Source organism: Entelurus aequoreus, linkage group LG24, assembly GCF_033978785.1.
Source record: "Entelurus aequoreus isolate RoL-2023_Sb linkage group LG24, RoL_Eaeq_v1.1, whole genome shotgun sequence".
NCBI classification, from domain to species: Eukaryota; Metazoa; Chordata; class Actinopteri; order Syngnathiformes; family Syngnathidae; genus Entelurus; species Entelurus aequoreus.
The window spans coordinates 13,185,639-13,210,334 of record NC_084754.1 but is presented as its reverse complement, the minus strand read 5'-3'; the positions used below and the strand labels follow the sequence as shown (position 1 = coordinate 13,210,334).

The window sequence follows — 24,696 nt, the reverse complement described above, 5'->3', positions numbered from 1 at the left end:
ATTTTCAAGAGGATATAGTATCCGAGGTGGTTTAAAATACAAATCCGTGATCCACAATAGAAAAAGGAGAGAGTGTGGAATCCAATGAGCCAGCTTGTATCTAAGTTACGGTCAGAGCGAAAAAAGATGCGTCCTGCACTGCACTCTAGTCCTTCACTCTCACGTTCCTCATCCACAAATCTTTCATCCTGGCTCAAATTAATGGGGTAATTGTCGCTTTCTCGGTCCGAATCGCTCTCGCTGCATTGAAAACAATGGGGAAATGTGAGGAGCCTTTCAACTTTTGACGTCACGCTACTTCCGGTACAGGCAAAGCTTTTTTTATCAGCGACCAAAAGTTGCGAACTTTATCGTCGATGTTCTCTACTAAATCCTTTCAGCAAAAATATGGCAATATTGCGAAATGATCAAGTATGACACATAGAATGGATCTGCTATCCCCGTTTAAATAAAAAAAAAATCATTTCAGTAGGCCTTTAAGTACAAAACCCAAAACCAGTGAAGTTGGCCCGTTGTGTAATTCGTAAATAAAAACAGAATAGAATGATTTGCAAATCCTTTTCAACTTATATTCAATTGAATAGACTGCAAATACAAGATATTTAATGTTCGATTGTTTGGGAACTGAGGAGACCAATTTTTGAAGCTTTTCAGGTGGAATTATTTCCCATTCGCGCTTGATGTACAGCTTAAGTTGTTCAACAGTTTGGGGTGTCTGTTGTGGTATTTTAGGCTTCATAATGCACCACACATTCTCAATGGGAGACAAATCTGGACTACAGGCAGACCAGTCTAGTACCTGCACTCTTTTACTATGAAGCCAAGCTGTTGTAACACGTGGCTTGGCATTGTCTTGCTGAAATAAGCAGGGGCGTCCATGATAACGTTGCAACATATGTTACTCCAAAACCTGATGTGTAAGTTACCCATGCCTTGGGCACTAATACACCCCCATACCATCACAGATGTTGGCTTTTGAACTTTGAGCCTAGAACAATCCGAATGATTATTTTCCCCATTGTTCCGAGGACACAACGTCCACAGTTTCCAAAAACAAATTGAAATGTGGACTCGTCAAACCACAGAACACTTTTCCACTTTGCATCAGTCCATCTTAGATGAGCTTTGGCCTAGCGAAGCCAGCGGCGTTACTGGGTGTTGTTGATAAATGGCTTTCGCTTTGCATAGTAGAGTTTTAACTTGCACTTACAGATGAAGCGACCAACTGTAGTTACTGACAGTGGTTTTCTGAAGTGTTCCTGAGCCTATGTGGTGATATCCTTTACACACTGATGGTGGTTTTTGATGCAGTACCGCCTGAGGGATCGAAGGTCACGGGCGTTCAATGTTGGTTTTCAGACTTGCTGCTTACGTGCAGTGATTTCTCCAGATTCTCTGAACCTTTTGATGATATAACGTACCATAGATGTTGAAATCCCTAAATTCCTTGCAATAGCTCATTGAGAAATGTTGTTCCTAAACTGTTCAACAATTTGCTCATGCATTTGTTCACAAAGTGGTGACCCTCGCCCCATCCTTGTTTGTGAATGACAAGAATGGGGCTTTTATACCCAATCATAGCACCCACTTTTTCCCCAATTAGCCTGTGAACCTGTGGGATTTTCCAAATAAGTGTTTGATGAGCATTCCTCAAATTTCTCAGTCTTTTTTGCCACTTGTGCCAGCTTTTTGGAACCATGTTGCAGGCATTAAATGCCAAATGAGCTAATATTTACAAAAAATAACAATGTTTTACAGTTCGAACGTTAAGTATCTTGTCTTTGCAGTCTATTCAATTGAATATAGGTTGAAAAGGATTAGTAAATCATTGTATTCTGTTTCTATTTACGATTTACTCAACGTTCCAACTTCACTGGTTTTGGGTTTTGTATAATAATGTGGTAACTCAATGTTATTTAACGTAAAGGGGACCTATGATGAATTTAGTCTTTTCTGATGTATACATGTTCTTACAGTGTTGGATACTCGTGTTAAATAATGTCAAAGCATCACATTATAATGGTTATTTATTTTGGCGTGTGCATACCCACAGTTTTTTGGACGCCTCAGTTTGCGGGGGTTTGCAATCTGGCTACTAGGTGGATGTACTTATTTGGATATTAGAAGGGGTCCAAATCATGTCGAAGTCTATCCATAGAGTTTATTAGGGGTGTGGAAAAAAATCGATTCAAATTCAAATCGCGATTCTCACGTTGTGCAATTCAGTATCGATTCTCATTTTTCAAAAATTTATTTACATTTTTTATTTTTATTTAGTTTTATTTTTTTTTATTTTTTTTAATTAATCAATCCAACAAAAAAATACACAGCAATACCATAACAATGCAATCCAATAACAAAACCAAACCCGGCCCAGCAACACTCAGAACAGCAATGGAGAGGAGACACAAACACGACACGGAACAATCCAAAAGTAGTGAAACAAAAATGAATATTATTAACAACAGTATCAATATTAGTTAACATTTCAACATAGCAGTGATTAAAGATCCCTCATTGACATTATCATTAGACATTTATAAAAAAATTAAAAAAATTAAAATGAACAATAGTGTTACAGTGGCTTACACTTGTATCGCATCTCATAAGCTTCACAACACACTGTGTCCAATATTTTCACAAAGGTAAAATAAGTAATATTTTTGGTCCATTTAATATTTGAAACAAATTTACATTATTGCAATCAGTTGATAAAACATTGTCCTTTACAATTATAAAAGCTTTTTACAAAAATCTACTACTCTGCTTGCATGTCAGCAGACTGGGGTACATCTTGCTGAAATCTTATGTATTGAATGAATAGAGAATCGTTTTGAATTGGAAAAATATCGTTTTTGAATCGAGAATCGCGTTGAATCGAAAAAAAAATCGATTTATAATCTAATTGTGACCCCAAGAATCAATATTGAATCGAATCGTGGGACACCCAAAGATTCGCAGCCCTAGTGTTTATGAATTTTGTTTTAAACCGTGTCTGTGAAAAAAAAAATGCTGCGGTGACCTCAAGATATTTATTTAAACATTATACATTTTCCAAATATTAATTGATACTTTTGTAGTGGGTGGGGGGTGGTTTCATTTACAATCTGGAAACGGCTCCAGAGTTGAACATCTTGCAGACAGACTCAAAAAACGGGTTATAAAAGGGCTGTGGAGCAAAATCTGCGCGAAATTTACGACGAAGCATATCCAACATATAAGGCATGGTGATACGCGGATTGTTCTTCCGACGATGCAGCAGGAACTCCGGAGACAGCATGCAGGTAGGAAATTATTTATTCCCATAAATCATAAAACAAAGATAGGAACAAACCAAAAGAAGCGTGCCTAACACAAGGAAAGCTAGCGGAATAGCTCACAAGGAAAACACTAAGACGAGACTTAGCGTAAGACACACACACACGGAACTAGAACGCATCCAACGTAGCAGTTGTGTAAAGCAAACAAAAGCACCAGACTGAGTGAGGGGGAAAGCAGGACTAATTAGCTCTCTGATTAGTGCTCGGGAACAGGTGAGCGTCCCGAACACTAATCAGAGTCAGGTGAACATAATCATCACCCATGACAACCTAGAAAACGCAAAAGAGGGGTGCTGAAACAAAACTTAAACAAGTGAATCAAAACCCAAAATAAACTATGATCCGGCACAGGATCATAACACATATCATCTAGACCAGTGGTCCCCAACCACCGGGCCACGGCCCGGTACCGGTTCGCGGCCCGGTACCGGTCCGCACAAGAAAAAAATAAATAAAATAAAAAAATAAATGAATATTATTATTTCTATTTTTTTCAATTAACATAAAAAACACAAGATACACTTACAATTAGTGCACCAACCCAAATAACCTCCCTCCCCCATTCACACTTATTCACACTCATTCTTTCTGTTATTAATATTTGTGGTTCCTACATTATAGATCAATACAGTCTGCAGGGATACAGTCCGTAAGCACGCATGATTGTATTTTTTTATGACAAAAAAAAACAAACAAAAAAAAAAAAAAACATACATACGTCCGTGGGACAATTTTTCAAGCAGTCCACAGTTACAAAAAGGTTGGGGATCACTGATGTAGACCACAAGGAAAGTGTGTGATTAAAATCATTATAGGTCCCCTTTCAGGTCAGCCACACCCTTCTTGTGTATTGTGTGTGTCAGACATTTTTTTTATTTATTTATTTTTTTTTTTTGCATTTTACAGAAGTGTTGAAGACTAGTTTTTATTTTATCAATTTCATTATTTAACAATGCAATTGTTTTATGGACAGAAACTTGCAATCACACCCAGAGCTGTGTATTATTCAGCATCATTTTTAAAAGCGCACGGGTGTCAAAAGCTTGTGGTAATCAATCCCCCCCACACCCCCCCGCCCCCGACTTCATGCAAAATTGAACGTCATAAGCCTAAAACCGCACCGAACAAAGCTGTGGCATATTTCACAATGGCTTCAGACATATTTTGAATCATCCCACAATTATTTTGGTTTAACTCCCGATTATAAAAAAAGCCCTTCATTAATTGTTAAACTTCTCAGGTAGCGTCTAAGACATTATTCCACTGGGGTTTTCTTCCCAAACTGGTTTACTAATGTTGAACAGCACCGCATTCATATGCCAGAGACAGTAATGATAACTCCATGCACCTGCACACACTGTTGGAAGAATTAATGGAAGCAGATAAGTAAGATGGTTTGGTATGAACACTGGGTCAGAAGTCATTCACCATGCAATTAAAGCAGCAGCTGTAGCGACATCGCTGACTACGAGATTTCTTCCCCGGTTTTAAGATTTCACAAAATAATTATGCTGCCTCCAAAAAAGCAAACTGAACTGTCACTGGAATGGAAGAATACCATTTTGATGTCTCCTTTGTATGAGACTATAATAGCAAAGTGGTAGACTCAGACCCTGATTTGCCTTGAGAAAATTCTGCAATTTAAGTTTTCTATGAGACATAAAACATGCAATGGCTTGAATGCAAGAAACAAAATACCATCTTGAGAGGACTAAATAGGACTAAATATTTAACACCAATATTTTCTTGAGTGGAATGCAGATATTTAAGGTTATATTGAATAAGTAAAGAGCCAAAAACAATTACGAGGTGTTAACTTAATTCGTAGCTTGTGTCCAAAAGTGTTCATCAACATGTGCTCTTTATTTCTTGGTGATTAAATTAGTGAGTAAGTACAGCAGTAAGGATTCTTTTGTGTCTCCTGACTCTCAGCTTGATAAGCTCCCATTGTTGCTTTTGTTGTTCTTTGCCTAATTAAATGCATTTGAATTATTTCCTGGTCGGATTTTTATTGCTTCAGGTTAGGATTGAAATATAATTAAAATACCACCACAAATAGCTGATTCACATTTTATTATAATAATGGAGTCTCTTCAAAACTCAGCATTCATTTTAGAGTTTTAAAGAGCACTCATAGAAGGTAAATACAGTACTTTAGCTTTCAATTTATTGTTAGGATTTCTCACTAATTACATTTACACAATACCGTACGGTGAAAATAATGGTACAAAGTAGGGTTGTACGGTATACCAGTACTATAAGTACGGGGGGGCGGCGTGGTGCTGTTGGAAGAGTGGCCGTGCCAGCAACCAGAGGGTTCCTGGCTCGATCCCCACCTTCTACCAACCTCGTCATGTCCGTTGTGTCCTTGAGCAAGACACTTCACCCTTGCTCCTGATGAGTTGTGGTTAGGGTCTTGCATAGCATCTCCCACCATTAGTGTGTGAATGTGTGTGTGAATGGGTGAATGTGGAAATATCGTCAAAGCGCTTTGAGTACCTTGAAGGTAGAAAAGCGCTATACAAGTATAACCCATTTACCATTTACCATGAACTCGGTACTAAAATGCCTTTGAAAAGTACCTACTCAGTGGCTTAGTGGTTAGAGTGTCCGCCCTGAGATTGGTAGGTTGTGAGTTCAAACCCCGGCCGAGTCATACCAAAGACTAAAAAAAATGGGACCCCTCCCTGCTTGGCACTCAGCATCAAGGGTTGGAGTTGGGGGTTAAATCACCAGAAATGATTCCCGGACGCGGCACCGCTGCTGTCCACTGCTCCCCTCCCCTGTCAGGGGGTGAACAAGGGGATGGGTCAAATGCAGAGGACAAATTTCACCACACCTAGTGTGTGTGGCAATCATTGGTACTTTAACTTTTTAACTTTACCGGTACCGTTCTTTCATCTGCATTGGTGACTACAGAGCCGAGGTGCATGATGTTGAGTGTGTCAAATCGCACACACAAAGTGCATACAAGCAATAACAACTTGGAGAGGACGAATGGCAAAAAACAACAATTCTATTGGTTAGTAAAGAGCGTGCGTGAAGCGCAATATGGAGGTATTTGGGCTTCAAAACCAACGATAAAGGTGACGCTTTAAACAAGGAAACGCCACGCTTCAAAACAGCCCTTTAAAGGCCTACTGAAAGCCACTACTACCGACCACACAGTCTGATAGTTTATTTATCAACGATGCAATCTTAATATTGCAACACATGCCAATACGGCCGGGTTAACTTATAAAGTGCAATTTTAAATTTCCCGCTAAACTTCCGGTTGAAAAACGTCTATGTATGATGACGTATGCGCGTGACGTCACTAGTTAAACGGAAGTATTGGTACACCATTGAATCCAATACAAAAAAGCTCTGTTTTCATCTCGAAATTCCACAGTATTCTGGACATCTGTGTTGGTGAATATTTTGCAATTTGTTTAATGAACAATGAAGACTGCAAAGAAGAAAGCTGTAGGTGGGATCGGTGTATTAGCGCCTGGCTGTAGCAACACAACCAGGAGGACTTTGACTTGGATAGCAGACGCGCTATCCGACGCTAGCCGCCGACCGCACGAATGATCGGGTGAAGTCCTTCGTCCTTCCGTCGATCGCTGGAACGCAGGTGAGCACGGGTGTTGATGAGCAGATGAGGGCTGGCTGGCGTAGGTGGAGCGCTAATGTTTTTATCATAGCTCTGTGAGGTCCCATTGCTAAGTTAGCTTCAATGGCGTCGTTAGCAACAGCATTTTTAAGCTTCGCCAAGCTGGAAATTATTAACCGTGTATTTACATGTCCATGGTTTAATAGTGTTGTTGATCTTCTGTCTATCCTTCCAGTCAGTGGTTTATTTATTTTGTTTCTATTTGCATTTGAGCCTGATGCTATCACGTTAGCTCAGTAGCTAAAGTGCTTCACCGATGTATTGTCGTGGAGATAAAAGTCACTGTGAATGTCCATTTCGTGTTCTCGACTCTCATTTTCAAGAGGATATAGTATCAGAGGTGGTTTAAAATACAAATCCGTGATCCACAATAGAAAAAGGAGAAAGTGTGGAATCCAATGAACCCTTGTACCTAAGTTACGGTCAGAGCGAAAAAAGATACATCCTGCACTGCATTCTAGTCCTTCACTCTCACGTTCCTCATCCACAAATCTTTCATCCTCGCTCAAATTAATGGGGTAATCGTCGCTTTCTCGGTCCGAATGTCTCTCGCTGCAATTGTAAACAATAGGGAAATGTGAGCAGCCCTCCAGCCTGTGACGTCACGCTACTTCCGGTAGGGGCAAGGCTTTTTTTTATCAGCGACCAAAAGTTGCGAACTTTATCGTCGTTGTTCTATACTAAATCCTTTCAGCAAAAATATGGCAATATCGCGAAATGATCAAGTATGACACATAGAATGGATCTGCTAACCCCGTTTAAATAAAAAAAAATCATTTCAGTAGGCCTTTAACTTCACATACATGTTTTGCACAGTGATTACCTGGAGTAAACCTGATTATATTCATGCAATTCAGCATGTCTAAAAAGGAGTCGAAGGAAGCAGAGCTATTTCAATCCTACCTCTCCTCCATGTCTCAACGATTACTGATAATTTGTGTTTAAAATGTTGACACATACACTTGCTACATGAACCTTAGGCAGAATCTTGATTGTCTGGATAGAATAAAATATGGGGACGCATTTCGCAGGTTGAGGACATTTTCGTCTTCAGCTTTTGTCTTTAGAGGTTTGTTCACTTCCCGTGTTTTCTAACAGGGAGAGAAAAGAAGAGGATGTAAAAAAAAGAAAAGAAAAAGAACGATTTTTTAAAAGAAAAATCAAATGGATTACTGAATAATACATTAGACTAGATAAAATATATGAAACATTAATACATATATTAAAGCAGGGCTCTTTGGGGGTCTGTAAAAATACTGCAGGGTCACAAAATATTTGGTTCATTAGAATTTTTGATCTATTAGTTTTATAAAAATGTTATATATATAGTCGAGGTTTCTGTGGTTTATCCGTTATACAGTGCTCAATACCGGGGTAGAGCGGCATATACGTTAGGTCAGGAAAAAAAACAAGAGGCTATATCATCCCTACAAGCCTGTTTTGCAGGTTTCCCTGCTCATCTGGGAATTTATTGTGGTGACACTCACATTCACGCACTAGGGCCAATTTAGTGTTGCCAATCAACCTATCACCAGGTGCATGTCTTTGGAGGTGGGTGGAAGCTGTAGTACCCGGAGGGAACCCACGCAGTCACCGGGAGAACATGCAAATTCCACACAGAAAGACCCCGAGCCCAGGAATCTAAGCCAATATACTGTATTTCAAAATAAATATTTATTAATCATCATCAATGAATGAAATCTACTGTATTGCTTAAAATTGTCTGCGTCTTCTGTTGTGATCAATTATTAGTCATGTATCGTATGTTATTGTTCCTTCATGTAGTAACATTATTTGTTGCTAATGTTGTAAACTCAGTTATTGTCCCAATGTATGTCAATCTCCAAATCAACCTATGGTCAAAGTGGTTCAGCAAAAAAGTATGGCAGCTTTATTGAGGTACTACTATTGTTTATTATTGATGCTTTACTCTGTCGGACTGCATCAATATTTGTGTGTCGTTCCTGTCCCTGTTCCTGTAGTCGACATGATAAATGGGTTATACTTGTGTAGAGGTTTTCTACCTTCAAGGTAGTGAAAGTGCTTTGACACTATTTCCACATTCACTCATTCACACACTGCCATGCAAGGTCCTAACCACGACCCATCAGGAGCAACGGTGAAGTGTCTTGCTCAAGGACACAACGGATGTGACTAAGATGGCGGAAGCTGGGGATCGAACCAGGAACCCCCAAGTTAAAGAATGTAGTAAGACAAGATACTATTTACTCTGGATTAAATGTAGCTAAGCTACAGGGGAATCTATCCCCAGAGAATTGTAAAGCAAACTACACTACAAGCTGCATGGCAAAAGTAGCTTGCCACATCAACACTACATGTTCAATTAACACTCGTTATCTCCACGGACCTCCATTTGAAAAGATACACCAGGGACCCCCATAAGAGAAGATTTCAATCAATCAATCAATCAATGTTTATTTATATAGCCCTAAATCACAAGTGTCTCAAAGGGCTGTACAAGCCACAACGACATCCTCGGTACAGAGCCCACATAAAGCCCATTTAAAGATATTACGGCTCTAGCAGTGATTATCATCACCCATTCTAACTTCATAGACCCCCAGTTTGAGATGCATTAAGCCACAGACCCCATTTAATGGCATTTCTATCTATGGACCCACATGTATAATATCAATGTTATTGTAACTGAGAGTGTACAAATGGAACCAAATGGACCCAGTAAGGGTTAGAGTGTCCGCCCTGAGATCGGTAGGTCATGAGTTCAAACCCCGGCCGAGTCATACCAAAGACTATAAAAATGGGACGCATTACCTCCCTGCTTGGCACTCAGCATCAATGGTTGGAATTGGGGGTTGAATCACCAAAAATGATTCCAGGGCGTGGCCACCGCTGCTGCACAAAGCTTCCCTCACCTCCCAGGGGGTGAGGGTGATGGGTCAAATGCAGAGGATAATCTCACCACAACTAGTGTGTGTGTGACAATCATTGGTACTTTAACTTCACTATTAACTATCTGTCATTTAGTTGGAGACACCCGACAACACCCTCAGGGGGTCCCCACACTTCAATGTATGTATTCATTTTAGTTTGCCTTTTCTTTGGCCCACCCCTATATTGTAATTTGTTTTCTCTGCCTGCAGTTAGATCTTGACAAATAAGTACAATTACTTGTGTTTTGTTTGGGGACAGTTTATAATGGTTATGGGCAGTAAAACTTTTCATGAACTCAACTCACCTTAATGTGACTTCTTAAATTTGTGTTAAACGTCTTCGATGTCGAAAGCAGTTTGGATGTTGGTTTACGAGTAAACATTATTGGTTTACCGAGTAAACAATTAAAACGAAGGTTTTGGCCGGGGTATTTTCGCTAAACGCATGAATGTGTCTAAACATGGCCATTATTGTGGGTTTCAAGTATGTCATTTTCATCACTAAAGGAAACATTTGCACAGATAATCTCTCTGCCAGTAAGTTTGTTTGGGGGTCGTCAGCTTGAAGCTTCCCTCTGTCTCCGACTCCCTCGTTGTCATGTGGCAAGCGCGTTTGTCCGTCATGATTTTCCTTCCTGGTTTGAATGAACCACCCTATCTTGCCTCTGATTGGCCAGTCTTTAATGATTAGCCCTAACCTTAGCCAATCGTGACTCATCATTTGTAAACCAACCAATCATCATGGATTTCCTCAAACGTACACCAATCATGGTTTATATCCGGGTTTTTTTGGTGCCCCCTAGATTTGCAGTCCATTTTCCTTTTTTTTTTAGTTTGTAGCTTTGTTGTAAGCTACCTTGTTTGGTCTAAAAATAGCTAAGCTGCAGGAATCACTACTAGTTCAAAAAGTAGCGACGCTACCGCCACACTACCTGGAAATGTAGTTAAGCTACATATTGTTGCATGTAGCGAGCTACCGCCTAACACTGTGATTGTTAATTAATTCATTTGATGTCTTTGATAACAAGTACTTTGGATTCTTCTGGTTCTCCATTTAGCTTGATGTATATTTTGCAGTTGCTGCTCCAAGGGCTCTTTTCTCCCATGTGCTTTGGTTAAAAAAAAAGATGTGCAACTGCGCAGATCCTGCATTCTCCTACTCTAATTAAGTCTGTCAGCAGTGTTGGGTTAGTTACTGAAAACCAGTAACTAAGTTACAGTTACTAGTTACTTTATTTCAAAAGTAACTCAGTTACTAACTCAGTTACTTACACCAAAAATTAATGCGTTACTGTGAAAAGTAACTATGTAGTTTTTTGTTGTTGTTTTTTTTAAGGCTACCATTAATGCCCTTTTAGCCTTCATTACAGTACTGTTATTGCACTGGAGAATAATACAATGTGTTGATCTACTTGACATGCATTTGCATCACTGAACTCTGCTAAGCAATGTGGTCTACATACAACACACAAAGACATGTTTCAAAGGGCACATTTATTTTGGGCCAGAACAAATTGACAAAACTATTTTAAATAGCTGCAACATAACATACATAAGTAACAAACCGCATAATTACAACATGTCACAACATAGCTGTAAACCTGGCTTCACCCAAGGAAGGCACACATGACATGATTATATGTCATGTCACTATATGCAGCACACATACTGCTATACACACGCCTAACCAGGCGTTTTTTTCTCTCAAGGAAATGTGAAATAAAATCATGTCTTCAGGAGATCAACGGTGTACTGAAGCCCAGAACACACTATGCATTTCCCCAGTTTTAGTTTAGAGATAAGGAAAGATTGGCCTGTCCCAGTAGGATCCCTCTTTATGTTTGTGAACTTTATAGTCTATACATTTAGAGTGATGTGATAATCAAACACTCTAAAAGTCTAGAATGAAAGAGTATATAAGAGAATTGACAGAGTGTGTGAACCTTCAGTGCTGAATGATGAGCGGAGGCAGAGTTTGGAGTGTCTTCTTTAGCTTGCTTTCCATGTTTATGTACTCAATGTCCACTGTCCAGGAACTTGGAAAATGTGTGTGTGCCATTTGCCGTTTGACGCCCGCTATCATGCTAATTAGCTGCCTGAAAGCGGGTGACTCCACTGTAGAAATAGCCTGCATGTCTTCTAGCACGTACGCTGCAATGGCTCTATCAATGTTGTCCTGGCTAGCAGTCCCTCTGTTAAAATCCTTAGGTGGTGGTGGAGGTGAAGGTGAAGTGTGTCTCTCTTTACTAGCTTCGTCGAAGCATGTTGCTTTTGTAGCTGTTTCAGCAGATTTGAATTGCTGTTTTGGGCAGTAGATAGGATCTTTGATCCAAGACACAACTTACATTTAATTTAAATGTTATTTTTTTTGTGCTGGACAAAAGAAAAGTAGTGAGAATATCTCCATGTTCACAAACTCGGCTTCGCCATGATGTCTTGTTAGTAAACACAGACACGCCCCCCGCCCCACACACACCCACAAACAGCGCGCCTCTTCTCTTCCTTGTGACACAGGAAGACTCAGAAGAACGACACCGCAGCTCTCCAATAAAACATACTCAGATCTTCTCAGTTTCTAGCCGATACTATATAAAAAAATAACGTAAAATAACGCAGTAACGCATCATGTAGTAACGGTAACTGAGTTACTGAATATAAAAAATAACGCGTTAGGCTATTAGTTACCGCCAAAAATAATGGCGTTACAAAGTAACGCGTTAGTCCCAACACTGTCTGTCAGTGAACGCATTCTTCCAAAATGCACAATTTGGGTGGAGCAAGCCTTAAATGTGGGCGTTCCATGTCAAATCTGGCCTTCTGCATATTTTCCCATCAACTTAAGTACTTTTGTTCCTACGCGACTCTGAGGCTGGAACAAGTCCAGCGCCCAGAAGAGGAAACATGATATTGCCCTTGAAGTTTGGATGCAGTGTACACCACACATATCCAAGTAATATTCCTTATTACTATCAATCAATCAATCAATGTTTATTTATATAGCCCTAAATCACAAGTGTCTCAAACAAGCCACAGCGACATCCTCTGTACAGAGCCCACATACGGGCAAGGAAAAACTCACCCCAGTGGGACGTCGGTGTGAATGACTATGAGAAACCTTGGAGAGGACCGCATATGTGGGTAAACCCCCCCCCCCCCCCCCCCCCCTCTAGGGGAGACCGTAAGCAATGGATGTCGAGTGGGTCTATCAAATCTTTTCTGATTGCTTCAATCGGAACATCTGGAAACATCCATTAGGGTGAGGATAAGAGGACTATTGTGCCACTCTTAATTAACTATCAAAAATCAAAATTCACATTTTTGGTCTCCAGATTGCGATCACAGTGTAACCTGACGACGCATATATCTGCCATTTTTGGACATCCTGGTACAAACAGAAGTTCAATGCATCTGGACCTTGATCATTTAACTATGTGACTATTTAATAGCAAATACATACAGTACATGATATAGCGATTATCGATTGATTTTTTGACAGTCAATATCAAACTGTGTTGCTCCCCTGCGCAAGGACACACACACACACAGACAGCTGTCTTGAGCCCTCTGGCGCATCACAAACATTTGTACTAACCAGAACTCTTAACATCACAAATAACATCAGGGTAGTTATGATAACAAGTAAACAAAGTTCAGTCTACAAATTATTAATCACGTCAGCCAGGAAGAAGAAGCAGTTGTAGCATGCATACAGACACTACATCGCCATGATAACACATGTTCTCGTGACATGCACTGTCTGTATTGATACAGTCTTTTTTAGATATAAAGTGTTATCTTTTTCATGGATTTCAATAACAAGTGTTAGTAAAACTCCACATTCCACACGTTTTACACAACCAAAATAAAATGTGTCATGGCAAAGTCCGCCACATTAGTAATGAGCCTGCATTCATTCATGATTTGAGCACTTTTGCCTAACTTACGTGGAGGGGGCGTGTCTGCAAGCTGGATATAGAAAATACAAATAAGAGGAATGTGCGTAACTTCAAGCACGTAAAAAAACACTAACGCAAAAACAGGAGAATTGAGAATCTGCTTCCTGAAGTTGTATGATATCTTGACGATGTTGGCGTTGTATTGTGTTAGGTGCTCCTTTATGTATTGTAGATGTTTGCTACTTTCAGTTTTCTTCTCTGTTTCAGCAATGTTGTTTTGTATTTCTTGTTGGTGAACTTTATGGCAGACAAGGTTTAAGTTCATGCTATAAATTTAGATGTCTGTGTCAATGTTTAATGTCAATGCAAAATATTGGACAAAATGTATTTATTCTTGCCCTTCTCTGTTCGCATAGGAGTTGAGAAGTTAGAAGTTGGCAATTATTTGTTTTCAAGCAACAATGCTAATAATGACATAAAAAGGAATGGCAATCATCATTATGTTTCAGCATATTTATGAAGACATACAATGAAATACATTTTATTAATAATACATCTGACTAAAGCATTAGTGAGCTTTAAATAGTTAAATTCCTTTAATCACATGATTAGATTTTACTGCAAATGATGACATCCCTCATTAACTTATACCTTTCGTTTGTGCTCTCTCGACCCCCAGAGGACCTATATCACACGGGAGATCATTGCAACTGATGGAGGGAACCGAAACACTTCTGTGGAGCTGGCCGTCACCATCACCAACGTAAAGAATCAACCACCACAGTGGGAAGAGGAGAGTTACAGCGTCATTATTCTTGAAAACACGACCAGAGACACATCCATAGTGGTACGGAGAGTGTGTGTTTGTGTGTGTGTGTGTATGTGTGTGTGTGTTAGAGAGCGAAAGCAAGATTAAATCTACACACTCTACCAGCACATTATGTTCACTTGCACGGTAATATACTAGCAGCAGTGACGTGCGGTGAGGTTCATGGCTGGTGAGGCACTGACTTCAACACAGTCAGATTTACAAACATATGAACCCTAAAGAGTATCTTATTCACCATTTGAGTGGCAGCAGTTAACGGGTTATGTTTAAAAGCTCATACCAGCATTCTTCCCTGCTTGGCACTCAGCATCAAGGGTTGGAATTGGGGGTTAAATCACCAAAAAGTATTCCCGGGCGCGGCGCCGCTGCTGCCCACTGCTCCCCTCACCTCCCAGGGGGTGATCAAGGGATGGGTCAAATGCAGAGGACACATTTCACCACACCTAGTGTGTGTGTGACAATCATTGGTACTTTAACTTAACTTTAACTTTACACATACAAACTGTAGCACACAAAAAAGCACATTTAATAAAAAAAACGTTATTATGGTCTTACCTTTACTTATAGATGATGTCCATGCACCGCTGTTGTGCTGGATTAATGCACTCCCACCAAAGAATGCACCCCCTGACGCGAGTGTGGTATCAACTGGAGCCCACACTTGGAGTTTCCACGTGCAGGATTGAATCTATTTAGAGAAGTTGTTTGGTGGGAGGCCGGGGGGTGCGGGAACAGTGGTGTTCGTGTTGGAGGAGTTGTGAATGATTGAAATATGAAATCCGTGCTGCAGTCTGCAGGTGTACTTAATGTTGTGGTCCTGCAGTCATTCGCGGCTCCCCCAGCGCGGACATTAATAATAATAATAATGAATTGCATTTGTTACGCACTTTACATTTGTTAAAATCTCAAAGTGCTACAAAGTACTAAAAATAAAAACAGAAAGTAAGAATATATAATAAAAAATTAAAATAGAAATGAATCATGACACACACTAGATAAAACAGAAACATAGATAAAGTAGAAATAAGAGCCTGAAAGCACTGGATAAAAAAACAAATAAGCAAGCAGTGCATTTAAAAACAAGAAGGCAGAGAAATTAGTTGCTAAAAAGGTGGGTTTTTAGTCCCTTCTTAAAATGGTCGACCGACTGTGGTGCTCTAAGATGGTCGGGGAGAGCGTTCCAAAGTTCGGGAGCGGTCGAGCAGAAAGCCCGGCGGCCCATAGATTGTAACTTTGTCCTGATGGGTTTGAGGAGGTTAGTGTTTGAGGAGCGGAGGCTGCGGGTAGGGGGTTGAGGGGAAACTAGGTCCTTGAGGTAGGAGGGGGCGTTGCCGTAGATGCATTGGTGAGTGAGCAGGTTGATCTTAAATTGGGTCCGGGATGCAATAGGGAGCCAGTGGAGTGATTTGAGGATAGGTGTGATATGATCACGCTTGCGCACTCTCGTCAGGATCCTCGCTGCGCTGTTTTGAATGTACTGGAGCTTTTTGATGCTCTTTTTGGGGACCCTGACGAGGAGTGCGTTGCAGTAATCAAGCCCGGAGGAGATGAAGGCATGGACGAGTCTTTCAGTGTCGGCTGGGGTGAGTGAGGGGCGGAGTCTTGAGATGTTGCGGAGGTGAAAGAAAGAGGTTTTGCGCAGATAGTTGATGTGGGCTTCAAAGTTCAGGTGGGGGTCCATTTTCACTACCAGGTTGGTCACAACTGGGGAGAGTGGCAGGTCCTGTCCAGAGAAGGTGATGCTGGTTATGGGGCATGTGTTGATCTGGTGTGGGGTGCCTATTTTCATGACCACTGTTTTTGAGCTATTGAGCTGCAGGAAGTTGATACTCATCCATGCCTTTATCTCCTCCAGGCAGGTGGTGAGAATGCAGAGGGGCGTTGGAAATGAGGGTGAGGTTTGCATTGTTTGCAGGTAGAGCTGTGTATCATCAGCATAGCAATGGAAGGAAATTCCATGCCTGCTGATGATACGGCCAAGGGGTAGTAGATACAAGGTGAACAGGGTGGGGCCGAGGACAGATCCCTGGGGTACACCGCAGGTGACAGGCAGGGTGCGCGAATGTGAACCTCCCAGGGAGACATATTCTGACCGACCGGAGATGTAGGACTTGAACCACATTGTTGTTTTTGCACTTTTTGGCTTCTTGTTGAATTACTTTTTTGGGTGGATTCGGTCTTGCACATGGAGGGTTTGGGTGTGGGCTTTGGTTGATGTGGCACTCCCGTCGGGGGATGCATTAACCGGCACAAGGAGGCGGGATTACTGCGAGCCTCAGCCAGTGCGTCTTTGCAGCAGTTTTATGATTGCTCAGCACAAGAAATACTTACACACATACAGTTGTTGACAAAATACACTGTACATTATATACCTCAGCTAACTAAACTATGGAAATGTTTAATATAGTTCATATAGCAATATGAACTATATAGTTAGCTGAGTCCGCAATCCATGTTGAGGCACAACGCAGTGACTTGCCTCAACTGGCTGCTGATCACCGCACCGTCTCTTCTCAGTATTTGAACGGCAAATGTGAACATTTTGAATACAAATAATCTAAAACTGGTGAAGTTAAATAGAAAATAACTTTATAGTATAATCACTGGATACATATAACAATTTAATTAATTTTTTTTCTTTTTACATTTTTTTTCTTTCCATGATGGCACGTGAGGCCCCACCTCACCTGCCTCCAGTGACTGCATGTCACTGACTAGCAGTTGTATAAGGTACATTCAATACTTGACATCATCATGTTGTGCAGTTATACACAACTGCAAGCTACAGCCAGGAAAAAGATATATTGCAGTATTGATACTGACAGCATAAATTAAAATCAAACAAAATGAAAAGCTGAGTGCCATTATTTTGGTAGACACTATGAAACTGATGAAGGGGTGGAAGATGTATACACATAATTAACCTATTACATTTTGGTAAGGATCTGGAAAAGGTGTGGCTGATATTATTTTCACTTTTTAGTATTTGAACACCTTTAACTGGCTCTATTAAATGTTGGTGAGGATATTTGGAAAAGTCAGAATACAGCAATTGATGCTTTGGCCATCCCTACAACATTAACATGTTGTAGGGATGGCCAAATATCACTTTTTCTTGTAACATACCAATCGGATACTTCTTTGTTGTTGTAAAAACACTTATGATGATTTTAATCTACATTTAAACACTTCCTTGTGGTCTAGCTAATATGTATTGGATATGCATTGGTGTAAATTTTGCCACAATTTTGCTCCACTGTCACATATATGATCCGTTTTTTGAGTCTGTCTGCTCGATGTTTGATTCTGGAGGCGTTCCCAGATAGCAAATGAAACCCCGCCCACCCTCTCCAGAAGTATCATAGTTTATCTTTTGAAAATGTACAGTGTTTAAAATTGTAGCTTGAAGTCGTCACCGCTATTTATTTTACAGACACTGTTGAAAATAAACTTCATAAACATTACATAGAGTCACCCAATCACAACATTAGGTACACCTGCACACTCGCTGAATGATTAAAATCATCCAAAACTGTATGCAAGCTCACCACAAAATGCATAAACCTTATAATGTGACACTGTGGCATTTTTAACACATGTATCCAACATTATAAAACCATTTATTACTTATGTAATACATCACATTTATTTACAAAGGTACCCTTTAATCAAATTTGTATGCATGTACTTGGCTTAAAATGATGATAATATTATATAAATAAACCAAAGTTCAAACTTTTCAACAAACATTCTGCTCCCTTTACGGAATAAATTAAATGACTACATGACTGGTGTTATGCAAAACAGTTCCTACCGCTTTTTCAAGTTTTTAACCACAATCTAAAGTTAAGCAAAGTTAAAGTACCACTAATAGTCACACGTGTACTAGGTGTGGTGAAATTACCCTCTGCATTTGACCCATCCCCTTATTCCATCTCTTGGGAGGTGAGGGTAGCAGTGAGCAGCAGCGGTGGCCGCGCTCAGGAATCATTTTGGTGATTTAACCACCAATTCTGACCCTTGATGCTGAGTGCCAAGCAGGGAGGTAATGGATCCCATTTTTATAGTCTTTGGTATGACTCGGCCGGGGTTTGAACTCAATACTCACCGATCTCAGGGTGGACACTCTAACCACAAGACCACTGAGCAGGTTTTAGATATAGTTTTTAACTGCATTTTTGATTGGTCCACAGACACAGCAGCACCATTCAAAAATAACCAACTCAAAATAAAAGTGAACAAAAAGCTAGGTAGAAAAGCCTGAGTCTTAAAACACATTATAACTACAGTCCACAATAAATCATTTTACAATCACTGTGGCCTGCTATACTTCAATGAAAGAAACAACTACAACAAAATAGCAATGTTGATCATGACTTAAAAGCCTACTGAAATGATTTTTTTTTATTTAAACGGGAATAGCAGATCCATTCTATGTGTCATACTTGATCATTTTGCGATATTGCCATATTTTTGCTGAAAGGATTTAGTATAGAACAACGTCGATAAAGTTCGCAACTTTTGGTCTCTGATAAAGAAAAACCCTTGCCCCTACCGGAAGTAGCGTGACGTTGTCAGATGTTCACTCCCTCATATTTTCCTATTGTTTTCAACACAGCTAGAGCGATTCGGACCATTACCCCATTAATTTGAGCGAGGATGAAAGATTTGTGGACGAGGAACGTTAGAGTGACGGACTAGAATGCAGTGAAATACATGTTTTTTCCCGCTCTAACCGTAACTTAGGTACAAGCTGACTCATTGGATTCCACACTTTCTCCTTTTTCTATTGTGGATCACGGATTTGTATTTTAAACCACCTCGGATACTATATCCTCTTGAAAATGAGAGTCGAGAACGCGAAATGGACATTCAGTGCCTTTTATCTCCACGACAATACATCGGCAAAATGCTTTAGCTACGAGCTAACGTGATAGCATCGTTCTTTAACTGCATATAGAAACAAAAAAAATAAACCCCTGACTGGAAGGATAGATCGAAAATCAACAATAGTATTAAACCGTGGACATGTAAATACACGGTTAATGCTTTCCAGGCTGGCGAAGGCTAACAATGCTGTGCTAACGACGCCATTGAAGCTAACTTAGCAACTTAGCAACCGGACCGCACAGAGCTATGCTAAAAACATTAGCTCTCCACCTACGCCAGCCAGCCCTCATCTGCTCATCAACACCCGTGCTCACCTGCGTTCCAGCGATCGGCGGAAGGACGAAGGACTTCACCCGATGCGTTTGGCGGCCCGGAGACGTAGGAAGTCAAGGTGAGGTCGGCGGCTAGCGCGTCTGCTCTCCAACAAGTCCTCCTGGTTGTGTTGCTGTAGTCCGCTGCTAATACACCGATCCCACCTACAACTGTCTTCTTTGCAGCCTTCATTGTTCATTAAACAAATTGCAAAAGATGTCCAGAATACTGTGGAATTATGAAATGAAAACAGAGCTTTTTGTATAGGATTCTACGGGGTACCATAACTTCCGTTAAACTGACTTCGTCACGCGCATACGTCATCATACCGCGACGTTTCAGCCGGATATTTCCCGGGAAATTTTAAATGTCACTTTATAAGTTAACCCGGCCGTATTGGCATGTGTTGCAATGTTAAGATTTCATCATTGATATATAAACTATCAGACTGCGTGGTCGGTAGTAGTGGGTTTCAGTAGGCCTTTAAAGGCCTACTGAAATGAAATTTTCTTATTTAAACGGGGATAGCAGATCAATTCTATGTGTCATACTTGATCATTTCGCGATACTGCCATATTTTTGCTGAAAGGATTTAGTAGAGAACATCGACGATAAAGTTCGCAACTTTTGGTCGCTGATAAAAAAAGCCTTGCCTGTACCGGAAGTAGCGTGACGTCACAGGTTGAAGAGCTCCTCACATCTGCACATTGTTTACAATCATGGACGCCAGCAGCGTGAGCGATTCGGACAGAGAAAGCGACGATTACCCCATTAATTTGAGCGAGGATGAAAGATTTGTGGATGAGGTAAGTGAGAGTGAAGGATTAGAGGGCAGTGGAAGCGATTCAGATAGGGAAGATGCTGTGAGAGGCGGGTGGGACCTGATATTCAGCTGGGAATGACTAAAACAGTAAATAAACACAAGACATATATATACTCTATTAGCCACAACACAACCAGGCTTATATTTAATATGCCACAAATTAATCCGCATAACAAACACCTCCCCCCTCCCGTCCATATAACCCGCCAATACAAATCAAACACCCGCACAACACACTCAATCCCACAGCCCAAAGTACCGTTCACCTCCGTAAAGTTCATACAGCACATATATTTCCCCAAAGTTACGTACGTGACATGCACATAGCGGCACGCACGGACGGGCAAGCGATCAAATGTTTGGAAGCCAAAGCTGCGTACTCACGGTAGCGCGTCTGCTATCCAACTCAAAGTCCTCCTTGTTGTGTTGCTGTAGCCAACCGCTAATACACCGATCCCACCTACAGCTTTCTTCTTTGCTGTCTTCATTGTTCATTAAACAAATTGCAAAATATTCACCAACACAGATGTCCAGAATACTGTGGAATTTTGCGATGAAAACAGACGACTTAATAGCTGGCCACAATGCTGTCCCAAAATGTCCGCACAATCCGTGACGTCACGAGCAAACGTCATCATACCGAGACGTTTCCAGTAGAATATTTCGCGGGAAATTTAAAATTGCACTTTACTAATCTAACCCGGCCGTATTGGCATGTGTTGCAATGTTAAGATTTCATCATTGATATATAAACTATCAGACTGCGTGGTCGGTAGTAATGTGTTTCAGTAGGCCTTTAAATAATTATAACTGAACAAATTATGATATCATATCCACTTAAGGCACTCACAAATGTATAATGCAGTGGTTCTTAACCTGGGTTTGATTGAACCCTCGGGGTTCGGTGAGTCGGCCTCAGGGGTTCGGTGGAGCCTCCGCCGTGGAGGTCAAGCCACACCCGACTCATCGTGTACACAAAAACTTCTTCCTATCGGCATATTATGGATACGGACGGCAACAGCAGAAGTCAAACTGATTTGCAGGTGTGTAATTTGTTGGGAGTTCATGCACTTTGTTGGTTTTGTTCTTTGAACAAGGGGATGTTCATGCACGGTTCATTTTGTGCACCAGTAAAAAAATCATATAACTTTGTCTTGAATTTGAAAAAAATGTGTTTTTATTTTTCACTAAAGAAGGGTTCGGTGAATGCGCATATGAAACTGGTGGGGTTCGGTACCTCCAACAAGGTTAAGAACCACTGGTATAATGTAATTTAATGTAGTCATTTCAGCACCAGGGCAATATTGTTGTAATCAGAAAAATGAACATTTCACACTTCCCAGCTGTCAGTGTGTTCTTACTTACTTTGATAATAATGGTTGGAGACGGGGCTGATGTTATTAAACATGTAGTTGCCCTGACTACCATTTGTCAGTAGTGTAACTGGCTCACATTTCTTCTCAGCAACAATTGACTGAAAAAAACTTTGCATAATCATTGTTGTCAGGCTTTTGCAAATGTTCTGTCAAGTTTGGGGTGTTGAAATGTTCAATGCGGCTGTCGCCCCTCCAGAAAGTCGCGTTGCAATAACTCCGCACAACTGGCATAATGACACAAGGCTAATTAACCTGTTAGATAGTTAAACATTACTATTTAAATAAAAAAACAAAAAAAACAAACTATTAATAATAATGAAAGTACCATTACAAAATCAAAAAAATAAAATAAATTAAAAATAAATTAAATAAAAAAATTAAACATCAAATCGAAATAAGTGTCTAACACGAGCGTAAATTAGCATGGTCATCTGTGACTAAGCTGCCAAAGAATTAACCTGTGTACAGCAACCAAACTAGCTACTGTGTTACAAGGCTTTGCAGCCGCAGCGTCTCTGTTCACGAAATGTCTCCTAACATTGAGCATTTACATGGTAGTTTAGGTCTTTGGGATTTTTAGATCGAATAAATATGACCCATATCAAAAATTAATACCAGTTCTGAGTATGAAGCTTTTTCAATGAAAGTAGTTAAAGTCACCAATTCCTAACTGTTCTCGCTTGTTTGACTGTATCAGATGGTAAACACATTTACAGTACCACAGTCTGCCCAAACTTGTGTAAAACAGGATGCTCGGACAGAGTCATTGTCAAATGAAAGTAGGCAATTTGGAATGCTTGATTGTGGATTACATCCAAAGTTGCTCAGCTCAATTTGTATTCAGCATGTACTAGGGTTGTACATTATACCGGTATTAGTATAGTACCGCGATACTAATGAATAATTGTTGGTACTATACCGCCACTGAAAAGTACCGGTCGGCCCCCCCGGTATTAGTATAGTACAGCGATACTAATGAATCATTTTCGGTACTATACCACCTCTGAAAAGTACCGGTCCGCCACCGCTAGCTAGCCGCTAAAGTCCAGCCTCAGTCGGCAGTGTTTTAGCTACTTCTAAATCACTAATCCTCACCTCCATGGCGACAAATAAAGTAAGTTTCTTACAAGTATCACTTATAAACATGCTTCACTACACACCGTAGCTCACCGGCGTCAAAATGTAAACAAACGCCATTGGTGGATCTACACCTAACATCCACTGTAATTATACTAAGTACAGTAGCGTATCCAGTCGATACTGCTATGATTACGTCGATATTTATTGGCATCATAACATCTTCTTTCGTTTAAAAAAAATGTATATTATGTTTATAAACTCAGGAAATATGTCCCTGGACACCTGAGGACTTTGAATATGACCAATGTATGATCCTGTAACTAATTGGTATCGAATTAATATCCAAATTTGTGGTATCATCCAAAACTAATGTAAAGTGTCAAACAACAGAAGAATAAGTGATTATTACATTTTAACAGAAGTGTAGATAGAACATGTTAAAAGAGAAAGTAAGCAGATATTAACAGTAAATGAAGAAGTAGATTAATAATTCATTTTCTACCACTTGTTCTTAATAATGTTGACAAAATAATAGAATGATAAATGACACTATGTTACTGCATATGTCAGCAGACTAATTAGGAGCCTTTGTTTGCTTACTTACTAATAAAATACAAGTTGTCTAGTATGTTCACTATTTTATTCAAGGACAAATTTGCAATAATAAACATACCAAAGATCTTTTGTTAAAATAAAGACAATATTGCAATTTTTTGTGGTCCCCTTTATTTAGAAAAGCACTGAAAAGTATCTAATAATTTTGGTACCGGTACCAAAATATTGGTATCAGTACACCACTAGTATGTACTGTATTTAACATACAATTGTACCTGCTATCATGTTGTCATTACTTTTTTTTTTTTAAGTATTTCATTTCTACCATGACGGCTGACAAGAGCAACTGTTTAAGAATGTGTCTTGTACATTACAATTAAAAAATACTTTAGGTTAGAATCCTTTTTATTTTTTTCTAACTGGTAGCAACAGTTTAATGAAGATAGTGAAAAAAAAGTTGATTGCATCGCCGATCATTTATTTTTCCTCAAAATAGCTTATCATTTATTTATAGCTTTCGTCCACATAGTTTTTTTCCTTTCCTTTTTAGTTTTAGATAAGAAATGGACTAATACAATAGAATGTAAAACACACAACTACAGTAGTTTAATGAAATAATGTAATAGTAATGTAGAGCATTTATCTCTTCCAGTGGACTTAATAGGACTTCGAAATCTTTTTTTGTTCTGATTGAAGTCTTGCCCTTTCTTTAGATCCAACATGGACAATAAGCCAAGTTACCGAAAAAGAGCTAGTCAATAAGGCTGGAATAACAGCGAGTAATGGCGTTGACAAAGCAGATATTCCCAGTTAAGCCACAATCAGAGTAGTGGTCCCCACATCTGCGGTGCCCTCCAAGGTTTCTCATTGTATCCCCACTGGGTTGAATGTTTTTTTTTGCCCTGATGTGGGATCTGAGCCAATGATGTCGTTGTGGCTTGTGCAGCCCTTTGAGACACTTGCGATTTAGGGCTATATAAATAAACTTTGATTTGATTTGTTGGAGAAGAGTGGAGGCTTGTAATGTGCTGGGCTGGGAGGGTTTACT

At 40.0% G+C, this 24,696-nt stretch overlaps 1 protein-coding gene across 4 annotated transcripts in view; it reads left to right on the top strand.

Moving 5' to 3' along the window:
- Window positions 1-24,696, top strand: part of LOC133641733 (neural-cadherin-like) — a 342,738-nt gene that overhangs the window by 181,569 nt on the left and 136,473 nt on the right. For all 4 annotated transcript variants that reach the window (XM_062035681.1, XM_062035679.1, XM_062035682.1 and 1 more), the window contains exon 12: window positions 14,463-14,630. In XM_062035681.1, the coding sequence (XP_061891665.1) occupies window positions 14,463-14,630 (168 nt within the window). The remainder of the gene's footprint in view (window positions 1-14,462; window positions 14,631-24,696) is intronic.